Source organism: Trifolium pratense, linkage group LG3 (genome assembly GCF_020283565.1).
Source record: "Trifolium pratense cultivar HEN17-A07 linkage group LG3, ARS_RC_1.1, whole genome shotgun sequence".
NCBI classification, from domain to species: Eukaryota; Viridiplantae; Streptophyta; class Magnoliopsida; order Fabales; family Fabaceae; genus Trifolium; species Trifolium pratense.
Genome location: NC_060061.1, coordinates 50,681,749 through 50,695,009, shown reverse-complemented (window position 1 = coordinate 50,695,009; position 13,261 = coordinate 50,681,749). Strand labels below are relative to the sequence as shown.

Genomic DNA, 13,261 nt, shown 5'->3' with positions numbered 1-13,261 from the left:
CACTCAACATTCTTCTGAACAGAAAATACCATATTAATTTGGCCAAACAAAAAAGGATTAAATAGTAATCCTCTAATTTTTTTTACTTAAACTTTCTACATAGAATAGAATGGATTACATATTTGAAGTCATTAGCATAATAAGACAGATAACTAATGGATTTACAAATTAAGCATTCTCATCTGTTGTTCTGTATGATGGATCATTCAGTTTGGTTGATTAGTTTGGAATGGAACATCGCCACTCAGAATAGACTGAACGAAAGCGAATGAGGTAGATTTCAGTGTCGAGCTTTTCGGATATTAATTGAGCACAAGTTCCTTTGAAAGTTGAGACCAATCTGCCATGGAAGAGTAGGTTTAATTTCCATTGTTAAACTCCGAAATTGATATTTTAATTTAAAAAGTGTTAGACATAAACTTTTTAGCTAAAGATATGAAATAAATTCATATGTGGGTTCTAGTTGTTGGACATAGGGCTAGGTTTACGGTCATGTATACTATTGTATCTTAATGACATTATATTTATTAACTCATCGGAAGTTAATAGGTAGAAAGAATCTCTAGCCATTTTCGGTACACAAAAACGTATGATGAGCGACATGTGCAGATATAATTGAAATAGTGAAAGTATATAATCGATTAAGAGAATGCACTAGATGAATATTTAACGACATCTAATCCCGCCACAATTTGAAATTGTTACTTGAAAACAACATTTCAACCAATTACCAAGTCCCTATAGATACGATAATCACTGAAATTTGAACAGTAAAACAATTACCAAGTCCTTGTAGATACGATAATCACAAACCTCCTCCTGCCTTTTATTTTGGTGTTGAAGTTAGTAGAATCTTCTTGCAACATTTCTAAACCTGGTGAGAAAACAGTTATGTTCTTAGTTAAATATACTAAAGAGACTTGACAAAAAAAAAAAATATACTAAAGAGATAAAAAAACCTAAAAATTCAATTTTTGTTTTTTCTGGGTTTGAATTTTTTCTTTTTTCTTTTTTGGTTTGTTGAAGATTGAGAAAGAACAGTGATGATGGGTGAGGAATGTGGGTTGAAGGTGGAGATGGTGATGTGCTAATACTCTGTATTTTGAAACCAATTTTGAAACTCAACAACAGTGAACTATACCTTCTTCGCTTTCGTTCTGTCTGTTCTTCGTGGAGGCGAGCTTCCGTCCAAAATTGCCACCACAATCACGTACCCTCCAAGCTTCCTCAATTCCTCCACTCCGACAAAATCAATTTTCTTCGTAGCTGGTCAAAACAAAACATCTTTCTCATCAAACCACCGGAAACCCTAACATCAACCCATCACCGCCCCTGGTTGATCAGAATTGGTCCAGATGTATCCGGCAAACCACAAATGTGGCACCCCTTCGACCTTTTCCTCCTATGTCCTTTCCATCAACCCATCATCGACTTCAACCAAATTCCTGTCATCCATCTTGGACACCAGTTCTATATCCACGACCATTATCATAAGGTCGTTGCTGCAACTTGTGAGGTTGGACAACCTCTTGTTGTCCTGACATACGACATGGATAATATACTGAACATCTTTCGATGCGAGGACAATTCTTGGACTACTATCCCCACCGTGCCGCCCATGTTATATGGGGGAGACATCTGCATTTTTAAAGGGCGAACTTGTGTTGCAGACAAAAACGGTCGCACTTTGATGATTGGAGAGAATTTTAGTGTCCTCTTGCTGGCCAACCCGGTGTCTGGTGGCGATGTGAAATTCTTGGTGGAGAGTGAATGTGATTTGTTGTTAGTGGATGGTCATGAAGTTTATACTAGTGTTGCTGATAAGGATGTAAAGTTTGATGTATACAGGCTTGATGAGAAGGAGAAGAAGTGGGTCAAGTTGACCACTTTAGGTGACAGGGTTCTGTTTGTGCAGCAAGAGGGTTCATTCTCTGCTTCAGCTTCAGATTTGCATGTTGCAAAGGGAAACTGTATCATCTTTTGTATGAATTATATCTCCCAGAGTCTTAAAAATATACAATCTGAAATGCGTATTTTTCACTTGGATCAAGGTCAGGTTTCATGTTTGTCTGATTATCCCGAGTACATTAAGTTATTTTGGCCGCCTCCAAAGTGGATCCTCGAGCTGCATAACTCGGGTATGTTCTCTTGCATTAGATTGGATAAACTTAATTTGCAACTTGTACTTATGGAAATACTAGTATGAATATTGAAAGGATCTTGAATATTTACTTAGTTTTTCTAACTAATGCCGTCTTGGATAAGTTGAAATTAATTGGTATTTGAAATTCAATTTTCTTTTGGAAGCTCTTTAATTTAACCTTTTCATATACAGCTAGAATCATGGTTATCAAATTACTGTTAAATGAGGAAGCTTATATTATATAATATAGTTAAATGAAGAAATTTATAAGCATAGTTCTAGAAATATATGAAAAGGTAAATGAAGTTAGCATAATAACCATGTGATGTGATATATACGTTATATGACACCCTATGTTCAATTATTTTTGCCACCCTTAGGTATATATAATGTTGTTACTACACCTACATATCAATTTAATGATGATGATGATGATGATGATGATGATGATTGAAGATGAAATGAAGAGATTAATGAAAGATGAAAGCGTTGATATTATAAGAGATGATCTGGCGTGTTCGTCATATTATGTAGTCTCTACTCTAGGCTTTAAATATCTTATTTTGTGGACTTGGCTTTTTTTATGCTTAAGATGTGAAACTTATGCACTATAGTATATATTATTATTTTCGTTTTGGTAAAATCTTATGACCTTGCTACCCCCTCTCGATTCTACAAATTTAATTGGGTAGAATCTTCCAATCTTAGTTACGATTTTGCTCCCCTCTCCCAATCTTATGCAAAATCTTGATTCTGACAACCTTGACGGTGAAAATGTTAAGAATTTCTAGTTTGCTTACTACTATCATGGTTTCAAATTTCTGATAGAATTGGAATTTACAGTAAATGAGAGAGAGTATATACCGAATAGATACACATTCTAAACTAGTTGTAACAATGTTGATGAGTTATATTATCTTTTTTTTTACTGTTACTTTTGCTGCACCTATGTGTTTAGCGGTAGAAGTTATGCTATTTTGATTTGATCATGACCACTTGGATTATTATGGCGCTGTAGATCAGTTGAGTATTAACTCTTAATTGATCGGATACACTTATATCTCAACTGATTTTACTTGAGGTTGATCTTCTTTGGTGGTTAGGGTTTTAATTTACAGGTTCAAATCTGTTTAGTTGTTTAGAGGCAAGACAACATACCTTCTTAGACAACATACCTTCGTAGCATCCCCTGACCAGCGGACAGAAAGAATTCCTCCAGCGGCAGCCCCGTGAGGAATCACGCTGCTCCCGATGGAGAGCACCCCATCGGTGGCACTAAATAGTGCTCGCACCATAAAGCCAATAGCCAAGGCGGCCAGACCCTCGAACCCGAGTCAGAAAAAAGAGACTTAAAACTGTCCGACTTATTCAATAGTTATGAACTAAACTTGCATTGTCAACCGTCATCCTAGGTTATATATCTTGGTTGTGTAATAGAAAAACCAATGTGGAACTTTCTTGTGTTAAAGATGATTTTTGTGTTTATTTATTTGTGGTATGGTGTTTTTATTTATAAAGAGATATATACAAGGAATATGAATAGTGGAATATTGCAGTTTCAAAGTGCACAGAAGAACTTCATTTAGTATATTGAATTCTAACATTTGAAAGTAATTTACTCTACATTATATTCAATATCCAAACTAAATTGATATTTATGGCTGATTTTATATTTTTATCCAGTTATCCTAAACTATGGTTCTAATCCAAACTAAATTCTCTTCAATATCCTTATGTTTGAAACAAGCTTTGATTCAGAGTCATGATTTAATGGTTAAATTTGCTAACTAAAAACATAAGTTTTTAAAATAGTTACATTCTCTATGTTTCTTACAAACATTGAATTTACTGCAAATGGATTGTTGATCTTTCAGTATTTCTAATTTGCTTTGGCATGTTAACTGAATTCATTCTCATAATCTCATATATATTTCAATTAGCTGCCTGCACTGCGGTAGGCACCACCCTGTTGTGTAAGCAGCCAACTTCGGCGCGTCAGCTTAGTTATCCTCGTCAAGCCACTTACTTGATGTTTAGCTTGTCAACTGGTAGACGACAAATCAAAATATAAAAAGTTGGCCATATGGTATTAATGTAACCTAAAAATTATTCACGTGAAGCAATCATATGGATCTGGATCCTCTTTAGCCAATTATCTCTGACTATCTCTGCTGCAATCGTCTCAACCATCCATTCATGTTCTCTCTCTCTAAAATTGTTTCTTTTAATCAATTTATTTATCCACCGTTGGATCAAGAGCAGGAGAAATAACTCAATAACTCAATTTATTTATCCGATAATACACGTTTTTGCATTAACATAGTATGTCATGTCACATAATTATGTGGAGGAGACGGAATTGTAGAAATTAATCTTTTGAATTGGGTAGAATCATAAAAGGTGACAAAAACACCGTTGCATTCTTAGATTATATTCGAACTTAGGATTTCTGATGAAACTACAAAAAATCCTTATCGTATCATAAGAAAACAAATATTTACTAGATTAAAATTTCACCTCAACATAATAAATATTCCCGCAATATTTTACCATGTGACCTAGAAGTTAATGCGAAGATATTTTTAGGTACATTAATTTTTTTGGGTGTGACTATTTTACTATTTTTATTTATGTTTTGAATAAATTTTAGTATTTTACTACTATTTTTAAAATAATATGTTTTAATAAAAAAATGAAATATTGGAGCAAAATTCACATCTACCTTTTTTTTTTTTGACTAAATTCACATCTACCTTTAGAAAACAAAAGGGAAATACACAAAAACGAACCACGAAAACATCACAATTCAAATCGAATCCCGCTAAATAATTTAACTGCAATCTTCTTCTTCTTCATTTCCTCGAGTTGCAGCTCCTCACAAGTGCCACTTCACACTCGATCCCCTTTCAGAAACTAGGGTTAGGGTTTTAGTTCCTCCGCTACACAGCCATGGAAGCCGCAGTAATCGACGCCGGTTCCAGCCTCCTCAAAGCTGGTTTTGCAATTCCCGATCAAACTCCCGCCATGGTAATAAATCCTTACGATTCTCATTTCTCATTTCTCGAAAACAGCAATGCGTGTCTCTAATTTTTTATGTTTGTGTATGTGTGTGGGTTTAGATAATTCCTAGTCAGATGAAACGAATGGCTGATGATAAGGGATCAGCAGATGATAATGGTAATGGTCAGTTGGTGGTGGATGATGTTGCTGTTGAACCGGTGGTTCGAGGTTATGTTAGAGATTGGGATGCTATGGAGGATTTGTTGAATTATGTTTTGTATTCTGGTCTTGGATGGGAAATTGGTAATGAAGGACAAATATTGTTTACAGATCCACTTTGTACCCCAAAGGTATTTGATTTCAGGAGTTTTTATCTATTTTTATTTAATGTTTTTGAAAGGCTCAATTTTTATTATCTTATGTTATTGTTCAGCTTGTTTGTATTTTGTTTGTGAGTTTAATGGAGATAAATGTAGTGTAATTTTTATTGAAACGACCAAAGCTAGTAATTAGTTGTTAATGTTAGTATTTTCTCCTTCACCAGGACTTGAATCCGGGTCCTTTTATACCTTAATACCTTTAACCCTTAGTTCAAACGAGTTGAGCTACCCATCCCCCCTAAACCAGTTGACATCCAGTGAGATGATTTTAATTGATGTTAGTGTAAACTAGGACGTGTATAGCCTTTAAATCTGTTGTTTACTACAATGCGAACTTGCAAACTGTTTTTTTTCTGCTTTGATTTGATGAGCTTATTTAGCCTTTAATGTCAAATGCTACCAATTTAAGGCTGTGAAAATAAGTCATCGTGGTTACTGTTTTTATAGGCTCAAACTGTAAACAGACGCTGTTGATCGCGTTTCACCATCTTGTAACATGATAATATTACACACGTATCTGATTACATCAACATCTTGTTACTTACTATTTATCTATATTGTGATCGGATTGTGAAATGTTATTGCATGTGTCCATGTTAAATCTGTTTACATAGTTGGTGTATAGTTATTTATTTTTTATAATTATGATAATTTCTGACTAAAATGAACAAACTTTATTCAAATCAGTAATTATTTATACCTTTTATCCAAACCGGGTTTTAATGTATCATGGGGTTGTGTTTGTTAGCTTGTGCATTATAACATTTGTCTCCTAGGTTAACTGATTTTATTATATGATGATCCTAGATAAAATTGACATCATTTATGTGAACTTTTTCTTCTTGGGAATCTTTATATTTCCTGTTTATGATTTATCCAACCAGGCACTGAGTTGTTTGTTTTTATATACTCCTGCAGTATTTTCTTGACAATGAAATAGGGGGTGGAAATATTTTTTTTTTGATGTATTATTATACAGATTTTTCTTTTAACAGATGTATTTGTTATTGTTTTCCAGGCTAACAAAGAACAGCTAGTGCAACTAATGTTTGAAACATTCAACATATCAGGGTTTTATGCATCGGAACAGGCAGTGCTGTCGCTCTATGCCGTGGGAAGGATCTCTGGATGCACGGTTGATATTGGTCATGGAAAAATAGGTATCTATATTTGAATAGGGATTTCAAGATTTGTTAGAATTTATGAATAAGTTTTGCATTTAACTGATGGTTTATTTGATGTGCTTTCTATATGTCAAAGGCCATAAAATTGGCCCAATGCGTGCAATTGCATATTGTATACCCCATTTTTTTTCAAGTCAAATGCTAAAGAGTGCCCTTAGGGCATTGGTAAAGGAAACAAATATAGTCATAGAATTGTTCTATTGGAAAGTGGTAAATTCAACCTTTAGAAGTTCAAAAATCGTTGTTTCCAATGTAAAACAACTATTTTTGACTCCCTTAGGGCACTCGTTAGCATGACCCCTTTTTTTAATTATTTATTTGTTTGTTTATCCGTTTTTCCATTATCTTCATAACAATGTGAAAAGAATCAAATGCTTCATGCTTGGGATCTGTATTGGTTAATGTAATTGAATTAAATAGTTTACTTGAAAGAAATCCTCTCAGCCTCCGTGGATTTATATTCATAGACTAGACATAGACTACATATAGTTTCAAATTCCTCAATTTAGAGATTCACATATCTGTCTTCAGGAAGTACACATTTGGTTTCGTATTCTAATGTTATGACATAAAACATCAAACAAATCAAAGAATATCAACACTTCACCGAAAGCTGGTGCATAAATGTATGCATGAAGCTTGTTACATATTTATTATTAACTTGGAACCCAAAGAAACTTAAGATGTTTACTAGTTTATATTTGGAATTAACAAGGTAGTAAATAATAATTTCCTCCCTTTAAAAAAAAACAAAAATTCCTTGTATGACATTTTCTTCGATGAAATGGCATTCAATCGCTACATGTTCGGTTAGCTCTTGCATTCAAGTCTGATATAGTTTGGAAAGTTCACATTTTATAGTTTTTATTTTATTTGAACTGTTCAAGTTTAGAAAGAGCCATCACTTGCTAGCCCACTTCCACACCTTATTTTGCGACTGAACTTTTTTTTTTCTCTCCATAAAATGAGATCCCCCCCCCTCCAACCAGAATACATTATCCAAAAATTGACTTTTTATTATTAAGAGATCCTTCCCAATTTGCATTTGCCCAAGCAACAATATCTGTAATGTATAGCCTCTATTTTCATTAATCAACCCTATTCTTGGAGGTCATATAATACATTTTAAAATTCAAATTACTATATCCCAATGGATCTCAAAATAAGAGTTGAGAAACTACCACACAGTTTGTATTTGGTTTGGTTATGGTGAGATTATTCTACTTTTAAACCATTCTTCAATATCTTACTGGTTCTGAATATGAATCTCCCTGCTTTGGCATGCACTTAATGTTCAGGTCCATAGGAGTATTTTTTGACTCACAACCTGTTAGATCCCAGGACAATCCTTTACCAAAGGATAAAATCCTTCATGTGGATCATAGGAGGAAAGGTGGCAACCAAGGAACCTAACACAATCCATCATCTCAATTTTTTCCATTAAGATACTTCTTTAGTAAATGCTAGAATATGTGCTGTTCTACTTCTACACCTTTAATACTCTAATGATCAATACCTGTAATTATAATATCTATGTACAGAATGTGGGTATTCTGATTCCCATTCTAATATATAAGCAAGTCAAATAGTATCAACAGGTCTTATGACAAGTTTCTTTCCCACTTTTTATTCCCTGCAAAGATGAGAGAGTTTAGTTTACTATGAATTTAACTTTCAGCCGTGTAAATTAGTAACTTTTGATTGTAAAATGCAGTTGGAGATTGTTAAGTAGACAAGAAAGTTATGGTCACAAAGTTATACAGAAAGGAAAAGCAAATTCATTTAAGGTTCATATTTTAATTGCATTTTTTCGGGTAGTTTCTATCGTATCAAACTAAGTAACAGTTAGAATACTATTATCAAAGGTATTGTCTATGATTTGAAATTATCTTTCACATGGTGGTAACTTGGAAGGCAAACAGTTCTGATGTGCTTGCTTTATATCGTGGTTCAACTGTTCAAGATAGCCATTCTAATGAAGTTGTAATGCAAATTATATAGATGACTTGTGTTTTTCTTTCAGTTTGACTTTACTCTTGATATTATTGGTTGTTCTATGTAACTTTATCGTTTGCTCTATCTATTCTTTATACTTTTGTTATTCACCATACCCCTTTGTACGTTTAATAGTTTTTGGATATATTTTTTGGCCTTTTCAAAATAATGACTTTCTTATTTTTGATTTTGTAACTAGATATTGCTCCAGTAATTGAGGGTGCTGTTAACCACATTGCCTCAAGAAGATTTGAGTTTGGAGGTACTGATCTAACTAATTTCCTGGCTCAAGAACTTGGCAAATCCAATCCGCTAGTGAATATCAGCATGTCGGATGTTGAGAAAATAAAACAGCAATACTCGTGTTGTGCTGAAGACGACTTAGCATATCAGAAGACCGGAAATTCTTGTCCTGTGGAGACACATACCCTTCCTGATGGACAGGTCTGCTTTTTTATTCTTCTATTAATAGTTACGACTTAATATTGTTAGGAACCCGAGCATTGAATGGAATAGAAAGAACAATTGAATTAAGAAAATCAGAAAGAATAGGAGTAAATCTCTCACCCAATGGTTTCCCGTTCATGCTTAGTTTTGATATTAGTTAGGAAAATTAGTTAGTTATTTGTTTAGTTAGAAATTTTTTGTATAAAGGGGGGAATACATTGATAGATTAGAGATCATCCTTGAATATTTGTAAAGTTTGTTGTGAATAGAGTAGGGACTCTATTGTGAAAGGAAAACACTTAGAGGAGAGATTCCTCTTGTATTCTTTCCTATTTATTAATAATAGTGTTCTTTCCTTTTAATCTAATTCTTAGGTTCCTAACAATTGGAATTGCACATTTACATGTTCCTAATCTTATGCATGTTCAGTTCGCCAATCTAGTTTGTGTTCCCCTAGATCTGAAAATCGGTTCGTCAATCTGTTTCTTCTTTATATGGAAGTAATTAATATGGATGCATAGTTATATCATAGTTCGTAATGATTTGATGGGCACTAGTAGATTTGTCACCATATCATTCCAGAGGAAAAATTTGATTAATCCGACCTGAAACATGTAATTTTCTTTGTTTGATCAATGTTAGTAAGTTATCAGTCCTGTATGTTGAAGTTGAATGGTATGATCATAGAGTTGATCTGGAAGGCCATGGACCTTTAACCAACTTTCTCGTGCAGGTGATAACAATTGGAAGAGAAAGATATACAGTTGGTGAAGCTTTATTCCAGCCAAGTCTATTGGGTTTAGAGGCTCATGGCATTGTAGAGCAGCTTGTCCGTACTATTTCAACTGTTACATCTGATAATCACCGGCAACTTCTGGAAAATACTGTGGTTTGTGGTGGCACTTCTTCTATGACTGGTAAACTATTATTTTTGTTAGCTCTGGTGAATCAAGTACAAGTTTGATCAAAGCTTCAATTCTATTCTGTTAATTTTTATTTTTTTTGTATTTAAAGAATAATAAACATATTTTACCTCTGCATTTAATTTTTACTAAATGGAATCACAAAAATTTATGCTTAGTATAGGTCATATGCTTTGTTAATTACAGTGCAATATAGCTGAATATTGGGCCATTATTAGGTTACATTTAATTTTAGTCTGAAAATACAGCATTTCAGTTGTTTTATTCACTATTAATTTTTAGGACCACTTACATACAAAGTCAATCTGTATTTGAATGTGGAATGTTGTGGTGATCTGTCTGGTCATGTTTAGACTTCGAAGCAAATTGAATGTGTCTTCTAGTTTGTGTATAACTGAGATGCCCTGCTTGCCGAGTGATACTACTCATATCTCAGATAGACAGAATTTACTATTCTTCTGTCAGTGATTTATTCACATATAGTTTCGTATAGTATTTAGGCTTTCCTGGCTAGAAAGTTAATCCCTATTGTCTTGTTCATCATTTGACTCATTATGTTCATGATAAGATGAGGGTCATCTTGTAGCAATTTGACCTCTTTCTTTATGATGCTGTTGTTTTTCTTGTAGATTCTTACATGCTAATGTTTTTTCTTTCTGTAGGATTTGAAGAGAGATTTCAGAAGGAATCTTTGCTAAGTTCATCTGCTGTTCGACCTACCTTGGTTAAGGTAATTTGGTCTAGTTTCAATTAGCTTCTACCCTGTGACTGTGAGAACATTTCAATTAAAATAAGTTTAAGGTTTTTCACATACGAAAAAGTCAAGATGCAGAAGTTAATTTCACCTTATACAAGAAGCCATTGTTCAACAAATTAGAAATTATTGCAATATTTTAATTTTAATTTTTTTCATAAATGCTTATGAAGAAGTTTATCTAAAGTGACTTGTAGTCCTGTAAAGTAAATCATGCAACATGTCTCATAGGCATATTATTAGGCATTTATAGTCTTTGTAAAATTGTAATTATTCATTATTGTCCTATACTTCTCTGTGCATGATCTTTATCATTTTTCATCTTCTAATTATGTTTTTTCTGGTGGATAATCAATCTCTGGTTGATTGCAGCCTCCAGAATATATGCCGGAAAATTTAACTACATATTCTGCATGGGTGGGAGGTGCCATACTTGCCAAAGTAGTTTTTCCTCAAAATCAGCATGTAACTAAGGCAGACTATGATGAAAACGGGCCTTCCATTGTTCACCGGAAATGCTTCTGAAGGATATCCTGAAACTGCCGGTTCCTTTACACATGTGTTAGAACATGTGGTAGGCCTTCATTTGACTTCAGATTCTAAATGCTAGTCTTGCTAGATGTCCAGGTATTTGTATGATTTTAAAAATTATATAGTGGATCTCCATTAATTAAACTCCGATTATATTTCCGTGTACCAGTGTTTAGACACCAAATCTAGATGATTTCAGTAAAGTTAGGGTTTGAAAAGTATCATAAAAACATGTAAGGTACCTAAGTTATCTTGTAATGAGTAGAGCCTGCAAGAGATTAAGTTTGGTCCTCCGACATCTACTTGCACAGTTTTTACTATTTTACTGCTGACATGCACTTTTTGTTTGTAATTTATTGTGCTTGGTTGAAACATTATTTAATCAGATGATATTTTAAAAGCTACTAACATGAGGTTACAGAATTTGCCTTAAAAAAATAGTTACAGAATTTCAAAACCGCATAAAAATATACAATGAGGTGGTGTCTATATGCCAGTGTACTGGACTTGTAAATCTGCTTTCTTCCTATGTTTATATATATATCTTATATGAATAGAACTTAGACATGAAATGGAATGAAGTTTTTATTTTTTTTAAAACTATTATATACTAACAGATTGTAAATATACGTTTTTAATGTTATTATTTTCATTTTAAATGAGAATGGTATTAAACCAATGTTTTAAAATATGTTTAGTTCATATTGTCGAAAAGTATTCTCTTTTTTGGTAAGGTGTCGAAAAGTATTCTTTGAATACAAATCTTCCAGATCAATTTTGTTTTTTTTTTTCTTTTCATTTCGTCTTTGCAAAATCATTATTTTATACTTCTTTATATTTCTATTTTTGACATGCCTACACGGACTAGTGATTTAGTGTGGCATCTTAATCATTATTTTATACTTTTTAGGTGTGTTTGATTGGTAAAACAGTAAATATTGGACTGAACATAATAGTACATGTCATGACAAAACTGTACCGAAGAGAAATATAGCGATAATATTTTTTATATTCGAAAATAAAATAGATATTTTGGTATTTTTTATAGTTCTATAAATGAAAAGTTGTCATGCGGTTCAGAGTGGGACGAAAATTCTTATTTTTGTCGAGTCACTTATTACATATTTAGTCTAGTCCCATGACTAATTTTTAAATCAAATAGGGTATAACAAAAGTTGTCGACTCCAAACCCTTGTTTTTTATGCATCCTTATTTAGTTTTTAAAAAAAGTTAGGTTTCCTTCATTCTCTCTTCCCTGCAGTGTTATACCTCTGCCATCAAATCTTTTTCCTTGTCATGTGTTTGTGAGATTATGACAGTCTCAAAACCACTAATTTTCCCAACCCAACCTCACCAGTTATCACCAAGTATCCTCCTTCACAATATCGTTGCAAACCATGAAGGAAACAAAATACTCAAACATTTGGAGAGAAAAGAAAAAGAAAAACCCAGAAAAGTACACTTTTAACACATTGAATGAAAACTTCAACAATTAAGCCCTTCAGATTATGAAATTCACCCCTTCACATTAAGCTCCATTTTAAATTTGCATCCTATATACCAACTAAGAAGCCACCAAAGTACCGACACAACTGCCTTCATTGTTATAGCTAGTGATTGGTTGTGGCTTGTGAGGAAGTTTAATGATGAATGATGCATGTGTTCGATCTTAGATTTCCACCCTTCTCTCCCTATGTGTGTGTATCTATGCGCGCCCAACGCTAAACCCAAATGAAAATCTCAGGGGATAACAAGACCCAACCAAAATTTGCGCTAGCTTGGCTTTTCCACCCCCATTTCCCAAGCTCAAGAGAAATCCCAGAATGTCTCCATTTTTGTAAGGTATTTTCGCTCTGTTGTGTGCACATGAAATGTATGGAGATGAACTTGAAGATTATGGTTTG

At 33.5% G+C, this 13,261-nt stretch overlaps 2 protein-coding genes across 2 annotated transcripts; both read left to right on the top strand.

Moving 5' to 3' along the window:
- Positions 1-25: 25 nt before the first annotated feature.
- On the top strand, positions 26-2,786 carry LOC123913801 (F-box protein SKIP23-like). The gene is made up of 2 exons (XM_045964661.1): positions 26-2,138; positions 2,524-2,786. Exons 1-2 carry the CDS (start codon positions 1,058-1,060, stop codon positions 2,595-2,597), a joined length of 1,155 nt encoding a protein of 384 aa, XP_045820617.1. The 5' UTR covers positions 26-1,057; the 3' UTR covers positions 2,598-2,786.
- Positions 2,787-4,842: 2,056 nt separating this feature from the next.
- On the top strand, positions 4,843-11,653 carry LOC123913799 (actin-related protein 7-like). Its single transcript, XM_045964659.1, has 7 exons — positions 4,843-5,170; positions 5,263-5,493; positions 6,542-6,683; positions 8,902-9,146; positions 9,883-10,066; positions 10,735-10,802; positions 11,199-11,653. Exons 1-7 carry the CDS (start codon positions 5,093-5,095, stop codon positions 11,349-11,351), a joined length of 1,101 nt encoding a protein of 366 aa, XP_045820615.1. The 5' UTR covers positions 4,843-5,092; the 3' UTR covers positions 11,352-11,653.
- The last annotated feature ends 1,608 nt before the right edge of the window (positions 11,654-13,261 follow it).